We start from the raw sequence: 15,470 nt of genomic DNA, 5'->3' as shown, positions 1-15,470 counted from the left end.
CTTTTCCCTTACTTAGCAAAACAGTGAGCCCTATTTCTAGTCTATAAAAGCTTTTCCAAATTACAAATTACTCATAAGAAGAGTATCTAAGATTTCCGATATTCCTGATAGGGAGTTCTGACTGATCATCACAATAGCAAGGAAGATCATCAGAAAGGAATAAAATACAAAAGGCAAACTAATCAGGGGCTTTATCCATAAATCAGCTGACTTCTGAAAAGACACCACTAAACTTGAGATTATTCTGTTGTAACATATGAAAATAATCAAATTTTCTAAGCAAAACCTAATTAAAATGAACCTGTGTGAAGACTAATCAAAGTCTGGGTTCTACACGGAACTTAATGAAGAGACAAATATGCCCTAAAAAGTCAACCCTCTTTTTTTATTTCACAAGATGTATTAAAGCAGAAGAGGCAGGACATTTCAAAATATAGGAGTTTTAAACACGCTACGGACTACAGAAAATACGAGCTAGTGATGTGCCAGTCAAGTAATAACTTCAGCCACATGAACAAAGATCATAGTTTTCAGTATTAGTATCTTCTAGCCAGACTTAGTTTATCACTTCATCAAGAAGTCTGCCATATTCCAAAAGACCAACAGAAATAAAACCTATTCATCTTAGCTATGTCTTTTTTTTTTTTTTTAAGATTTATTTGTTTGACAGAGAGAAATCACAAGTAGACAGAGAGGCAGCCAGAGAGAGAGAGAGAGGGAAGCAGGCTCCCTGCTGAGCAGAGAGCCCGATGTGGGACTCGATCCCAGGATCCTGAGATCATGACCTGAGCCGAAGGCAGCGGCTTAATCCACTGAGCCACCCAGGCGCCCCGATCTTAGCTATGTCTTGAAACCAAATTCATGAAACTCAACACAAAACAAGCTTACAGAGTCAAATAAAAGCCCTGCACCTAATGAGATTCCAGGTTTGGCTACAGAATCCTGCAGTGTAGGAAACAATTCTTAATACAGTTAAGGCTCTATTCAGAATAGAAGTATTAGTCCCCAAACGAGTAACAAGCCAGAAAGGATCCAGAGCTGCACAACTACTGGTTCAACTCATAGTTCAGAACCAATCCCTTCCTAACTGGCTGAAAGCAGAACACTGTGTATTTAAGGATCATCTTCTTTTTGAGCTAAAATCCTGAGCAAAAGGAATTTGATAAACCATTTTAATAAGAAATGTATCATAAATCTGATCACTAACATAGTATACAATGTTACAAGAATGGAGAAGAAAGTCTAGAAGAAAATCAGCAAAGGGCACTTGGGTGGTTTACACGGTTAAGAGTCCGCCTTCGGCTCAGGACATGATCCCAGGATCCTGGGACTAAGCCCCACATCAGGCTCCATGCTCCATGCTCCATGCTCCCTCTCCCTCTGCTACTGCTCCCCCGCATGTGCGCACGCTGTGCGTGTGATCTCTCTCTGTCAAACAAATACATAAAACCTAAAAAAAAAAGTCAGCAAGAATATAGTACATGATGATGACCACAGTCCCTGTACAGAAAGGACAGAAGACTCGAATGGTACATGCAAACTGACAGTTTGGAAAAAGCTGGATTCATACCTCACACTAACCATATGTTCCAACCAAACGAACATGAAGACATTACAAAGGAATTACAAATGGACTAGAAAAGATAACAATGAATAGATACATAATACCAACTTTTATAATATTAATCTTTGGGTGCAGAAATGCTTTAAGGACAACCCTAAACACAAAATAAAGATTAACATGGTTATCAAACTCTTAAACCTGTTTTTGTTTTTGTTTTTAAAAAAAAAAAAAAAAGTTCCAAATAAGGCTCCCAACAAAAGTAAAAGCAGCCTGCAAGCTGGGACAGGGACCTACAATACACGGCTGACTAAAGGAACCTAGAGAGATGAAGAATTCTTACAAAATGGTAAGACAGAAGTAGGAAAGCAGGTAAGATATAAAAAGGCATTTCAGAAAAGATAAATTATCAACAGCTGCAGAACAAACTTCCTTAAAAAAAAGTCTAAAGCATGTTAACTGCTGGGTCACTATCCTTATGAAGAATTTTGTCTTGTTTTTTTTTACTTCTACGATGGCTTAATTGCCAACTAGGAAGGATTACTGATTTAAGAAAAAGCCCCATATTAGCACTTTTATTACATCTTTACATCTTTAAAATATCATAAGTAAGGCTGGAAAATCATCTGGTATCTTCTGTTTCTGTAGCTAGACAACTTAAATCTTATTCATCAGCCTGCTCAACTGTTCCTTTTTCAGAAACACAGATACCAGCCGAAAATGCTCTGATATCCTTGTTTTTACAGGCTGTGGCTTGCTCAATCACTTGCTGAATCAAAGCAACTGAGTTTGATACAAGGTCAATGTCCTTTCCTTCAAGAATTAACTCCTCTTCCTTGGCTTGAAATACAGAACAAGCAATACCTGGCCATATCCAAACCCACAAGATGGGTGTATTTTTCACTCAAGAAACTTCCGATTTCCACCAGAGAACTGTTTTTCTGAATCATAACGCTGCCGGGGAAGGGAGCATACACAGACGTCATCTTGTAACGGAAGCGCAGTGTAATGATGCCCTTGATCACCTCGTGCGCAGAACTACGGACAGCAAGGACAGTGCGCAGCTCTGCTCTCCTTCCCGCCAGTCAACTCGGAGCCTTTTCTCCTTCCAAGGAGACTGAGTTCTATATTGATGTGACCCAACTCTTTTCTCAGGGTTCCCCTGGAGCCCTTCATAGTAACACTGTGTCAACTAGAGTGTCAACAGTCTGCCTGCGGACAATGGTCTTCATTCCCGCAGTAGACGTGGCAAAGAGCTCTGCAGGCTTTAAGACTGGCGGCCGCCGCTCCTTCCTTTGATCCTCTCACGGCTTCACGTCCTTCTTCATCCTTCAAGCCACAGGTCACCCCAAGGACAAAAGCTGTCCCCCCCCCCACCCTTCCCAATCCTTTCACCTACGTGAATTTGTATTACAGTAACTTGCCTGCTACTTCTAGTTCCCCCTAGAGTGTAAAGCCCCAGGAAACCAGGAGCTTTGTCCATCTCATCCACACTGGTCTCCCTGGAATCTTGAATACAACAGGCTTTCCTGTACTGAATAAATGCATCCCACATTCCTGAATGACTATCACACAAAGTGGGCTCGCTGCTGGGTCCACCCCTTACAAATACTACCTCACTGAAGTGACTTATCCCTTCCAGCTTCACCTCAAACAAGAATTCACAATACAGACAAGGTAACAGGATTGCTAAAAGTAAATGAAATTATACAGTGAACCTCAACTTTTGAGTAGTACTTGGCAAAAAATGACTCAAACATTAACTACTGAGGGACACCTGGCTGGCTCAGTCAGAAGAGCTTGGGACTCTAGGTCTCCCAGTCATGAGTTCGTGCCCCACCGTGGTCGTGTAGAGCTCATATTTACATATAAATAAACAAACAAAAAAAAAAATTTTTACTCAATGGTTAAGTTTCTAAAGATTTATGACAAGTGACAATTATAGAAGATGTAAATAAACGCACAGATCTTACTTTGGTATGCATAGAATCACTAACAGATAAAAACCTAGAAAACAACCAAATGCCCAACAAACAAAAGGTCAGATAGAATTATCTAGAGAAATGGAAAGGAATTCTCAAAATATTATCTTTTTAAAGATCCTATTTTGGGGGGCGCCGGGATGGTTGAGTAGGTAAAGCATCTGCCTGCAGCTCAGGTCAAGATGCAAGGTCCCAGGACAGAGCATCCCCTATACCCCGTAGGGCCCGGCTCCCTGCTCAGTGAGCAAGGAGCCTGCTTCTCCCTCTCCTTCTGCCCCACCCCACCTCTTGCCCTCATGTGCTCTCAAAAAAAAAAAAAAGACTCTATTTTTGTTAGAGTATATGCATGAAGAAAAATGATCACCTCTCATTTTCATGATTTTTCTATTTTTTCTTTGCTTTTTGCATTTTCTAAATATCCTACAATAAAAAGCTATTTTTATTTAGTATTAGAACACTTTTGGTCAGATTACATAGAAAAGACTAATAAACAAATTACATCGATTTTCAGATACCCCCGCCCCAATAAAGACCACTACCAACACCAAGATCCTCAAACATTTTACATGTAAATATGGGCAAAATTTAATATCGGCAAAATGTAGGCTTTACATTGGGGCTCTACCACAAGGTCTTTCTCCAACAAGTTTCTCAATGTGGAATCCAGCCTGAAATATACAAATGGTAGTTTAACTAGCAGGTACTTGAGTAAGGGGGTAGTAGACTCTTCCTGACCCTCAGGCAACGTGGTTAAAAGTACAAGCTTGCTCCACCTAACTAGTTATGGGACCCTGGACAAGGTACTTTCTAGAACTTCAGATTCCACATTCACAAAAATAGGTAATACTGCACATTTACAGGGGTGGGGGGGCGTGTGGGTGGCTCAGCCATTAATCGGCGGGGCTCAGGTCATGATCCCAGGGTCCTGGGACCAAGCCCCGAATAGGGGCTCCTTGCTCGGCGGGAAGCCTGCTTCTCCCTCTCCCACTCCCCCTGCTTGTGTTCCCTCTCTTGCTCTGCTATGTCTCTCTGTCAAATAAATAAATAAAATCTTAAAAAAAAAAAAGCTGTACACTTACAATGTACAAGGTACACATCTAAGTCTTTTAAGGTTTTGACTAATTTAATTCTTCACTACCTTAATGATAATAGCTAACATGTACATGATGATTTCTACCTGACACTGTTCTAAGTACTTCACACACACAGACTAACTTCCTTTATCCCCAAACTACTCATCTGCATTTTACAGATGAGAAAACGTAGGCACGGGCATTAAATAACTTGCCCAGAAGCAAAGATCTAAGAAATGGCAAAGCTAAAAATAAGAACCCTGGCTGTCTAGTTCACAATTCTCCAGCATCTCTGGGTCCCTGCAATCGGCTCTACTGCATCCAAATAAAAATGCCAAGTAACAACATAATCAAGGAATGTCTGAAGAGGTTTAAAGCCAAAGTGGCCCCTAGAAGTTTTTAAAGCCAAATACATGCAGACGGATTAAAATCAACACAGAGAATTTCTTCTATGTAGTTAAGATCCTCCCATCCAAATCTCGTTCACCTACCCCATCACAATAACAAGCAAAGTCTCCGCCAAATCCTGAATACTACACTCAGAATTCATCCTGTGCTATGGTTATTACCTAACTGTAACACAAAAGTTTTGTGTTCAAAATGTCACTTTCACATACTACATAACAAAGGAAAGAGTGTCAATATCACTGAAAGATTCTACTTCGTACCTTCCTAATGAAATGGCCTAAGGAACTTTAAAAAAGGGGAGGGGGGATGTACAACTTTCATGTCTCTCACAGCCATTCCAGTGCTGAACGCTGCTCTGACCTACAAATGAAGCACACGACTCAGAGAGATTTTAAGAAATCAAAGATCATAGAAAAAAATCACTTAATAACCAAACTGGTGATGACTGGTTCTCAACAGGAAAACATACTAAGCATTAAGCCACCCACATTAATTCTTCCAATGAAGAGAGAGCCAACTATGTGCCAGGAAGTACAAGTGAAGTGTACCCACAGAGGACTGCAGACAGTTACATGTCCCACATAATTCTGTTAAGTTGAAAGTAGTCATTTATTTCAACTATTAAAAGGAGAGAGTACATGAGGCTAGCACTCTCACTTTAACAATGAGAACAGGTTGGTCTAGCTTGAAAATAATTTTTACCCATCACAGAGCTGAGAAAACAAGTTGACATCAACTACACCCCAGAAACTGGTGAGCCCGTCTGTGACCAGAAAGATTCACAGCTGCTTTCACCCCTAGCAGGGAGGCAGGAAAAACTGACCACAGATGAGAACAAGGAAAAACCTGCCAAGCTTTTAAACTTCACAGTCACCTATGGGCTAGCATGTCTGTTGCCTGATGAGAATGCTGATGGCCCTAAGTCAGGGAGTGTCGACACCACCCCAATTCTACCCACGGGCCTTCACCAACTGCACAGGCCCCAAAACGGGATGCAGAGCAGCTGGGGAAGACGCAGTCCACTACAAGGGCACTCCAGAGGCCCTCTGAAGGCTCGGGTAGGAAAACAGAGTAGAAAGCCAAAGGCCCAACTGGAGAGCAAAGAGATCTTGGCAACCAAAAAGCTGGCAACTGAGCTAGAAAACAGAGCAAGCTCTTTCAAGGTTTGGGGAAGCTGGTAGCCAGGCTACAAAACATAGGCTTCGGGGTGTTCCCACCCTGTGCTGAGCTCCGTGCTGAATGCAAAGCCTACTTAAAAAAAGAGCTAGAGGGCTCACTCGCTCACTAAGGAATCTCACCGGGGCCCAAACCCCAAACTCTGCTGGAAGGTAAAGTCCTGATCCAGTCCTTAAGCTACATGAAGCTAGGGCTGAAGCGAACCAACTACGGTTCAGCAGAACCCAAAAAAACAGAACAGGACACAAATTAGATGCACCCAGCTCCTCACATTAAGAACATGAGAGAAAAAGGGTGCATCCTTTACTGGGGCTAACTGTATTACCTCAGCCTCTACTCTTTAATACAAAACGGCCCAGCATAATTCAAAAGATGATGGGATACACAAAGCCAAATGGACCCATGATCAAGAGAGGCAGTAGTCAACAGTGGACCCAGAGAAAGCCCAGAGGTTGAAAATGCTCAGCCATTATCTCTTCAAAATATTTCTATCCCATTCTTCCATTCTTTCCATTTAGGATTTTAATTACACATTAGACAATAGATTCAAGAGGCTTGAACAACCTCAAGAAGAATAAATACAAAGAAATCTATTCATTTAGGTGCATGTAGTAGGCAACTTCTGATGTGGCCTCCAATGATCCCCAAATACTGGTTATTGACAACCTGGTGAAATCCCAAATCCCTTCCCCTTGAGTAAGTTACTTCTAACCAACAGAAAACACTCAACACTGAGGGGATACCCATGTCCATTATTAGATTACAAAAGACTGTGATTTCTGTCTTGCTAGCAGACTATTATTCCCTAGTCAGCTTTCAGCTCTTGATGATGCCAGCTGCGTTGTTGGATAGACAAGTGGCAAGGAACTTCGGGCAGCCAACAGACAACTAGAATCGAGACTCCTCCATCCCACAACCTGAGTACTAAATCTAGCCAAAAACCGGGTAACACTGCAAACAGACCCTTCTAAGTCAAGTCTTCTGCTGCAGACCTGGCCAACACCTGGACTGCAACCTTGCTATCAGCTCGGCTGCTCCTGAACTTCTAGTTTACAGAAACTCTGGAAGAATAATAAATCTGCATTGTTTGAACCACTAAGTTTTGAGGTAACCTGTCATAAAGGAATAGGTAACAACTATAACACATCACAGTAAAACTGCTGAATATCAAAAACAAAATGAAAATCTTAAGCCGTCAGAAAAAAAGCATCATCTTGAAAGGAGAAAACAGTAAGACTGCCAATTTTTCAATATTAATGTACTGAAAGGGAAGGGGAAAAAAAGAAAAAAGCACCAACCAGAATTTCACCTTTAAAACGACTTCTAAAAACAAAGACAAAACAAAAATGTTTCAAACCAAAAATAAAACAAAATAAAATAAACAAGAAAAAGGAAAACCAAAGCCATTGCCAACAAAACCTCATTAAAAGAAATAACGAAGTTGTCCAGACTGAAGGAAAATAATCACAAGATAAGATACATGGGAAGATAGGAAGGAACTAAAAATACCCAAAAAAGGTAAGACAGTGGGTAAACAAATGAGTATTCACTTTATTTTCTCTTTTAAGATTTTATTTATTTGACAGAGAGAGACACAGTGAGACAAGGAACATAAGCAGGGGGAGTGGGAGAAGCAGGCCTCCCGCCAAGGAGACACACCAATGTGGGGCTCGATCCCAGGACCCTGGGACTCTAACCTGAGCCAAAGGCAGACATTTAACAACTGAGCGACCCAGGCACCCCAAGTACTCACTTTAAAACAACAGCAGTAACATCTGGAAAGATTTATAACATATGTAGAAGTAAAATGTAATAATAGCCCAAAGGACAGGAGGGTAAGAATTAAGTTTTCATTTCATTTATTTCGGATGTGGTAAAGTAACTAACATAAATGGTCAACAATTATTTTAACTTCCAAGGCAACCACTAAAATAATAACAAAAGGATATAATACCTAAAAAGAAAGAACAGTATAAAAATTAATCCAAAATAGAAGAAAAATAAAGAGATAGGAACATATATTAAAGATACCTGGTAGACTTAACACAATTTTAAGTATTTATATTACTTAAAGACTCCAAGTAGGAGACTAAATAATAAAACTATATGCTGTTTAAAGGAGACATACTTAGAAAATGAGAACATGGAAAAATATTTGCTTTACTACAAGTCAAAGGACAGAAAAAATGCACTATGCCATCAGTAACAGAGAGAAAACAGGGTTGGCTGTACTAAGGCCAAGCCAGACTTTGAGGTGAGAAGTTATGAGAGAACATTTCCTAATTTGTAAAAAAAAAAAAAAGGTCAAATTCTGGAAAAGGTAAGACTATGCAAACAGTAAAAAGAACAGTGGCTAGGAGGGAGGGAAGGACAACCAGGCAGAGCACAGGCGTTTTAGGGCAGTGTCTATATGATACTGCATTAGTGGGTATGTCATTTGTCTAAACCCGCAAAACACACAACACCAAGAGAGCACAGTGTAAATGTAAGAGAACTCCAATGTAAACTATGGACTTGGGTGATTATGGTGGGTCAACACAGGTTATCCACCGCAGCAGATGTACCATTCTGGGGGATGCGGAAAATGAAACAGGCTGTGCACTAAAAGAGGACAAAGGGAGATGGGAAAGCTCTATCATCTGCTCAACTTTGCTATGAACCTAAAACTGAAAAGTTAATTTGCCAAATGGCAAAAATCTGCAAAGAATTAGACAATGTGAAAGGAAAAAAATTCACGTGACTTTTGTCCCATGCAAGTAACTGTCACGATTAGGAGAGCCTCTGAAAAAGTAATTAATAACTATCGTCTTTCAAAGCAGTACAGCTGGGGTGCCTGGCAAGCTCTCAGTAGAGCATGCTCTTGATGTCAGCAAACTGAATTCAAGCCCTACGCTTCATGGGGAGCTTATGTAAATAAAATAGCACCGTCAAGGCTAAATGACTCATAGGTAACAATACCACTATCATTATTCAGCATCCAGGCAGAGGGTACCACTAGAGTTCCCCATCCCACAACGTGTTCATCCATTAATGGGTAAATACCAGGTATCATTCATTCAGACCTAAGAGCCAACAGAGACCGTATTTTGTTACCTCATTTAGACCCTACAAATATAAATGAAGCAAAGGGAAAGTCTACCCAATGAGGACTTTTCATCCTGCCAATGTTGCTACTTGTTAGTGCTGATCATTACTGTGTGCCAGGCGTTGTAAGCCATTTTTTTTCCCATGTTTACAACAATGCTTTAATAAAATTACTATTATCTCTGGGGTGCCCGGGTGGCCCAGTTGGTTAAACATCTGCCTTCAGATCAGGTCATGATCTCCTGGTCCTGTGATCAAGCCCAGCGTTGGGCTTCTGGGTCACTGGGGAGTCTGCTTCTCCCTCTCCCCCTGCTCAGGCTCCGTATCTCTATCGAAGAAATAAATAAATAAAATCTGAAAAAATAAATTACTGTTATCTTTGTTACAAAGATCAAGAAACTCAGGTAGATGAGGCGCCTGAGTGGCTGAGGCATTAAGCGTCTGCCTTTGGCTCGGGTCAGGATCCCAGGGTCCTGGGATCAAGCCCCACATTGGGCTCTCTGCTTGGCAGGAGGCCTGCTGCTCTCTCTCCCACTCCCCCAGTGTGTATTTCCTCTCTCGCTGTCTCTGTCAAACAAATAAATAAATTTTTAAGAAAAAGAAAGGAAGAAAGAAACTCAGGTAGAGATTAGAACATCTAGAAAGCAGCACAAGTCAGGATTACAGCCCAGCTACCTGGCACAAAAATCCAAGTTTCTAATTTCTATACCACTATATTGCTGGACTGTAACTTGTCATCATACCGCCATGATCATTAAGGGGTCCCAAATTATCAATGAAATGCCTACAGAACAATAGATCTCTGTAGTCAACTACAAGGGAAATGCAGAATTCAGACAGAAAGAGATTAGCTGTGTCAGTATCCTACAATTAAAACAGTGGAGTCAGTTGCAATACAATTATCCAATACAAAGTTGTTTTTGCTTGAAATGGGTAAAGTAGCCTTGCTACAAAAAAAAGTTCAACTGAACCCTCAAGTCTAACAGTGCACCTAAATTCTGGATTCCTTAATATAGTAGGGAGCTCACAACAGTAATACTGCTCTCCCCCTTGGTTTGGGCAGTTAATTCATAACTGAGGGAGATGGACAAATAAGACACAAGAAACAGAAAAGTGCATTGATACATTTGTGCAAATTATTCTGATATAGTAAGAGGTTCTGTAATGACTAAACTATTTTTAATACTTGGTATTAAAAATTATGATATTATGATGAATTCAAAATATATTTACAAGTGTTAACTTTTAGGGGCTCCTGGGTGGCTCAGCCATTAAGTGTCTGCCTTTGGCTCAGGTCATGATCCCAGGGTCCTGGGATCTGAGCCCCACATCAGGCTCCCTGCACAGCTCTCACTGTGTCTCTCACTGTCAAATAAATAAAATCTTTTTAAAAAAAATGTTAACTTTTAGAAATATTACATTTAGATATGACGAAGTTTGCAATCTTGTGGTGGCTGAAATAATCATATATTTGTAGTAGAGTATGAAATACTGAAAGAAATTTAATTAAGACAATTAAGTGATATTAAATACCTTAAGATTAAATTCTTATCGCAAATAAAGTCAATAAAAAATAAAATATACTTGTTTCTAGAAATACTACTGAATCTATAAATTAAAAAATATACTTGTTTCTAGAAATACTACTGAATCTATAAAACTTGTAACGATATAAAGATTTAAGAAAAATGACTACTTACAACTCTAAAAAAATTTGTATTTCTATATAATAGCTTTAAGTCTTTTCTTTAAAGGCCTACTAAACATTTAAAGAAAAGGCATAATGACAATAAATTCTCTAACAATAGGCTCTAGTGTAAGGATTTTTTAATTTCATTTATTGGTTAAGGAAGACAGTGGCCTGCAATGGCGTGTTACTCAATTACTAAGTCTATCCAATCCCATTTGCCGTATTTAAACATGTTCCTCCTTTACAAATTAGGTCCTTCCTCACTCCTGTGCCCCATTCTACAGTTCCATTTCCTTCTTCCTCTTTCATGTTCACCACCTATAAATCATCAACACCCCAATCACATTTTACAAATTCACAGGCCCAACTGCTAATGCAGAAAAGTAGTCTCAATTCTTTCAAGAATTATCAAAAATACTCTTGCTTCCAAAATACATGTTGGGAGTGACGACACGGTCCAAGTCTAGGATAAACTGTAACTCTATAAGCAGTGACGCTGGAATCAACTAAGGTTTCAAAAACTAGCAATGTCCACTCCCAACAGAAAAATTCTGATTTAACTGGTGTGAGACATGGCCTGAGTATCCAGATTTTAAAAAGCTCCCCAGATGGCTCTGATCCAAAAATAAGGACTACTGAAAAAAAAAGGAATAAATTTAACAACACAAGGAAACAAACACCACAAGGGAACTATCAAACAAAACCCAAAAGTGAAACATTTTACAGACTGACCAACTCAAGTGTCTTCAGAAAATCAATGGTACAGGAGAAAAAATATATAAAGATAAAGAGATGGTGGGGCGCCTGGGTGGCTCAGTGGGTTGGGCCTCTGCCTTCAGCTCAGGTCATGTTTTCTGGGTCCTGGGATAGAGCCCTGCAACAGGCTCTCTGCTCGACGGAGAGCCTGCTTCCCCCGTCTGCCTGCCTCTCTGCTTACTTGTGATCTCTCTATCAAATAAATAAATAAATTATTTAAAAAAAAAAAAAAGAGATGGAAAATAATTTCAGTACAACACATGGACCTTGCCTGAAGCCCAGTTCAACCTAAATATAAAAAGAAATCCAAGCAACAAGAGGAGAAACAAATTTAGCCTAGATATATAAATAAATCTACATATGTATCACCAAAGATTAATATTATTCTTTGGTTTTTAAGGGTGACACTGCCACTGTGGTGGTTTAAGAAACAGCCATCAGTTTTTACGAGATACACTTGGAAGAACTGAGAGAAAAAATACAATATCTAGATTTACTTTAAAATACTTCAGCATAATAACCTGTAAAATAAAGGAACGTCTGGAATTTGCTTTAAAACAATACAGCCTGGGGTGCCTGGGCGGCTCAGTGGGTTAAAGCCTCTGCCTTCTGCTCAGGTCATGATCCCAGGGTCCTGGGATCGAGTCCCGCATCGCATCAGGCTCTCTGCTCAGCAGGGATCCTGCTCCCCCCCCCAACCCCCTGCCTGCCTCACTGCCTACTTGTGATCTCTGTCTGCCAAATAAATAAGTAAAATCTTGAAAAACAAACAAACAGACAATACAGCCTAAGGGAGGGAGCTAACAGATGCAACATTCTTTGCTAATCACTCAGGCTGATAAGGAGTACCTAGTGGATGGTTCCTTACTCTTTTTCTATGTTTGAAGATTTCCACTGGTATTTATTAAAAAAAAAAGTGATATTTCAAACAGCAGCCAAAATAAAGGTAACAAATTGGCAACGGGATTTATTATGTTATTATTGTGTATATCTGAAATACTGCTTAATTTTTTTAAAAAGTGGAGTTAGGGGGCGCCTGGGTGGCTCAGTGGGTTAAGCCGCTGCCTTCGGCTCAGGTCACGATCTCAGGGTCCTGGGATGGAGCCTGGCATCTGGCTCTCTGCTCAGCAGGGAGCCTGCTTCCCTTCCTCTCTCTCTCTGCCTGCCTCTCTGTCTGCTTGTGATCTCTGTCAAATAAATAAATAAAATCTTTAAAAAAAAAAAAAGTGGAGTTAGTTTGGAGAACTAGAAGCTACTCATACTCAGACAAAAGAATAACTCTCCTGTATACAAGAAGCTCATCTTCCATCAGTTCTAGGAGAGGGTAGAGGCCGGGGAAGGCAAAGGACAAAGATACACACCATACTCAACCAGGCAGATGATGAGACCACCTGGCTTACAGCAGATTTGGGGTAACTTTATGCAGAATTTTAAGTAGGATTTTAAGCAATTCTAACAAAATTGCTTAATTACAAAAATGTAATATTTTAAAAGTTTTCCAGTAGTTATGGTAGTTCAAAATTTGCATAATTATCTCCTCCACAGTACAACTGCACTGTCAATAATGCACCAGAAGGTGTAAAACAAATAGTTCTTCAAAACGTTTCCTAGACTTAAGAATTCAAAATAACAAATTCAATTCTGCTATGATGCAGAATTTTTAGAACTCACTTTCTTGGAAATACTATTCACTTTTAAGTGTTTCCTTCAAAAAACCACTACATCAATGAATATTAAAATTGATGACTGAAACAGAATCCTTTCTCCAGACTTTCTCAATAATACTTAACCGTTCATACACAGATGAAAAATCCCCTTGTTTATTTTTTGTCCTTTTGTTTAATCCAAGAACAGTGATCATATTCTACTACCAAATCCTATTACAGGTATTAGAACTGCGATAAAAGATCACGTAGGGGGTGTTTTGCTCCTACGAGATGCGGCTACAGCCTGGCAACTCAAAAATCCTTTCTCCTAACACACGAGTTGGCAAAAATATTTTCCTAAAGAATGTTTTAAGTCATAGGGCAATCCGGTGCACAAGACCGAATTCTAGAACTGTGAAAGCAACTCCAGAGTGGACAAGGGGCGATGCAAAGTGTACTCTACGCTAACGGTGCCCCTAAAGGAGAAGCGGCAGAGCTGGGGCCAGCGCTAAGCCTGGTACAGCAAGGTCAACACAAAAATTCATCCAAGTACGTTTTCTAAGGCACTCAACAAGTACTGTACAGTTTAGAGAGGCAAAAGTACTGGAGGAGTGGCATACTGTCACAGCAGCAGGACTTTTGCGACGCTGCAGAGGGGAAAGAAAAACACGCTAAACAGAGGAACATTTCTCCACCTTTCAGAAACCAACGATTCTATTCCTAGGGAACAAGTGGTTAGAGGAGCTGGGCGGGGCAAAAGAGGGAAGACCAATCAGAGGTCGAGTTACAAGTCGGGTACGAAAACAGAAGGATGAGAGCAGCTCGCTGAGTGGCTGGAGCCCCGCCCGCGCGCACGCGCGCCCCCCGGCACTCACCAAAGGCAGCCGCACCTGGGGACCCACCCCACCGCAAACCGGGGCGCAGGGTCGCCCCCACCTCCCGCCAGCCGCCAGCCCCCCACCCCCGCCCGGGCCGTTTCCTCCCAAAACAAACCCGGCCGCCCCAAAACAAAACAAAACCTGCCGAGGAGTCCCGCTCTCCCGGGGTCGCCCCCGAGCACAGCTCGGCCGCTTCGGCCCAAGAGCAGGAGCCCCGACGAGGGGGCGGAGAGCGGGTGCTCGGAAACACGGGATGGAAATGTCAAAAACCTCACCAATTCCTCGTAGCTCCTGTTGTGCTCGTTGCCCTCCCAGTCCAACCTCTTCGGCAGCAACTGCAAAGGCACGAGACGCACACGAGTGACCACCGCGCGGGGCCGGGCGGGGGGCCGGGCAGGGGGCGGCGGGGGGGGGGAGCTGGGCGAGCGGCCCCGGCGGGGTAGGGAGGGGGCACGAGGGGACGCGGCGGGGCGGGCGCGGCGGGCGCCACGAAGCACAGACCTGGTACTGCTCCAGCTCCTGCACCAGCACCTGCAGCCGACGAGACGCGCAGTTAGGGGGGCGGGGGGCACCCGGGTGCGCCCGGCGCCCTCCACCCGCGACCCCAGGCGGCGGCGGGGCCGGGCCGGGACGCGGCCGCCGCCGCCGCCGCCGCCCGCGGGGCCCGCACTCACCTGGGCGGCTCTCCGACACGGGCCGGCCGATAGGTACCGGGCGATGAGGAAGTACAGCTCTGCGGGAAGACGGGGAGTCGGGTCAAGAGCGGGCGGGGAGGGGGCCGCGGCCGAGGCCGGGGGCGGCGCGGGGAGGGCGCGGACGGCGCGTCTTACCCGACTCGATGAGGGGCACCGGACGTCGGGCGGGCGAGGGCTCCGCCATGGCCGGGCGCGGGGCACGGGGCGGGAGCGGGCGAGCGAAGCGTGTAGGCCGCGCCGAGGCCTGAGCGGGCCGGCGTCCCTCTACCTCTGGCGCGCCGCCGCCGCCGCCATGCCGTGCGCGCCGCCACGCCGATGCCTCCGCGAAGTAGTCCCTCCGCGGGAGAGAAAGTAGTCCCCGCGCGGCGACCGCCAGGCGACCCCGTCCGACCGTCGGCCGGGCCGCGACCAGGGCGGCTGGCTGCGCCTCTTTCTCCCCAGTGTCAGGGGCGCCGCGACGGGAACGTGGAGGGTGGACAGAAGGCCCGGGCCCGGGCAGGCGGCGGGTGGGGGCGGGGAGC

The 15,470-nt window shown here is 43.2% G+C and overlaps 1 protein-coding gene and 1 pseudogene across 3 annotated transcripts in view; both read right to left on the bottom strand.

Annotated features, from left to right (window-relative positions):
• The window catches only part of BRWD1 (bromodomain and WD repeat domain containing 1), a 105,206-nt gene extending 89,939 nt beyond the window's left edge, over window positions 1-15,267 (bottom strand). For 2 of the 3 annotated variants that reach the window (XM_045084493.1, XM_045084494.1), the window contains exons 1-4: window positions 15,085-15,266; window positions 14,929-14,987; window positions 14,756-14,785; window positions 14,530-14,589 (exon numbers count right to left, since the gene is read on the bottom strand). In XM_045084493.1, the coding sequence (XP_044940428.1) occupies window positions 14,530-14,589; window positions 14,756-14,785; window positions 14,929-14,987; window positions 15,085-15,133 (198 nt within the window). In that variant the 5' untranslated portion in view covers window positions 15,134-15,266. Of the gene's footprint in view, window positions 1-14,529; window positions 14,590-14,755; window positions 14,786-14,928; window positions 14,988-15,084 lie in introns of all 3 variants that reach the window. The other variant, XM_045084495.1, reaches the window with a different exon arrangement.
• Window positions 1,317-4,451, bottom strand: LOC106006771 (annotated as a pseudogene).
• Window positions 15,268-15,470: the final 203 nt, after the last annotated feature.

Source organism: Mustela putorius, unplaced genomic scaffold (assembly GCF_011764305.1).
Source record: "Mustela putorius furo isolate JIRA1106 unplaced genomic scaffold, ASM1176430v1.1 tig00000765_pilon_pilon_pilon, whole genome shotgun sequence".
In the NCBI taxonomy this organism is placed as follows: domain Eukaryota; kingdom Metazoa; phylum Chordata; class Mammalia; order Carnivora; family Mustelidae; genus Mustela; species Mustela putorius.
Note: the sequence above shows the minus strand (reverse complement) of the source record. Positions and strands in the feature narration are given on the sequence as shown.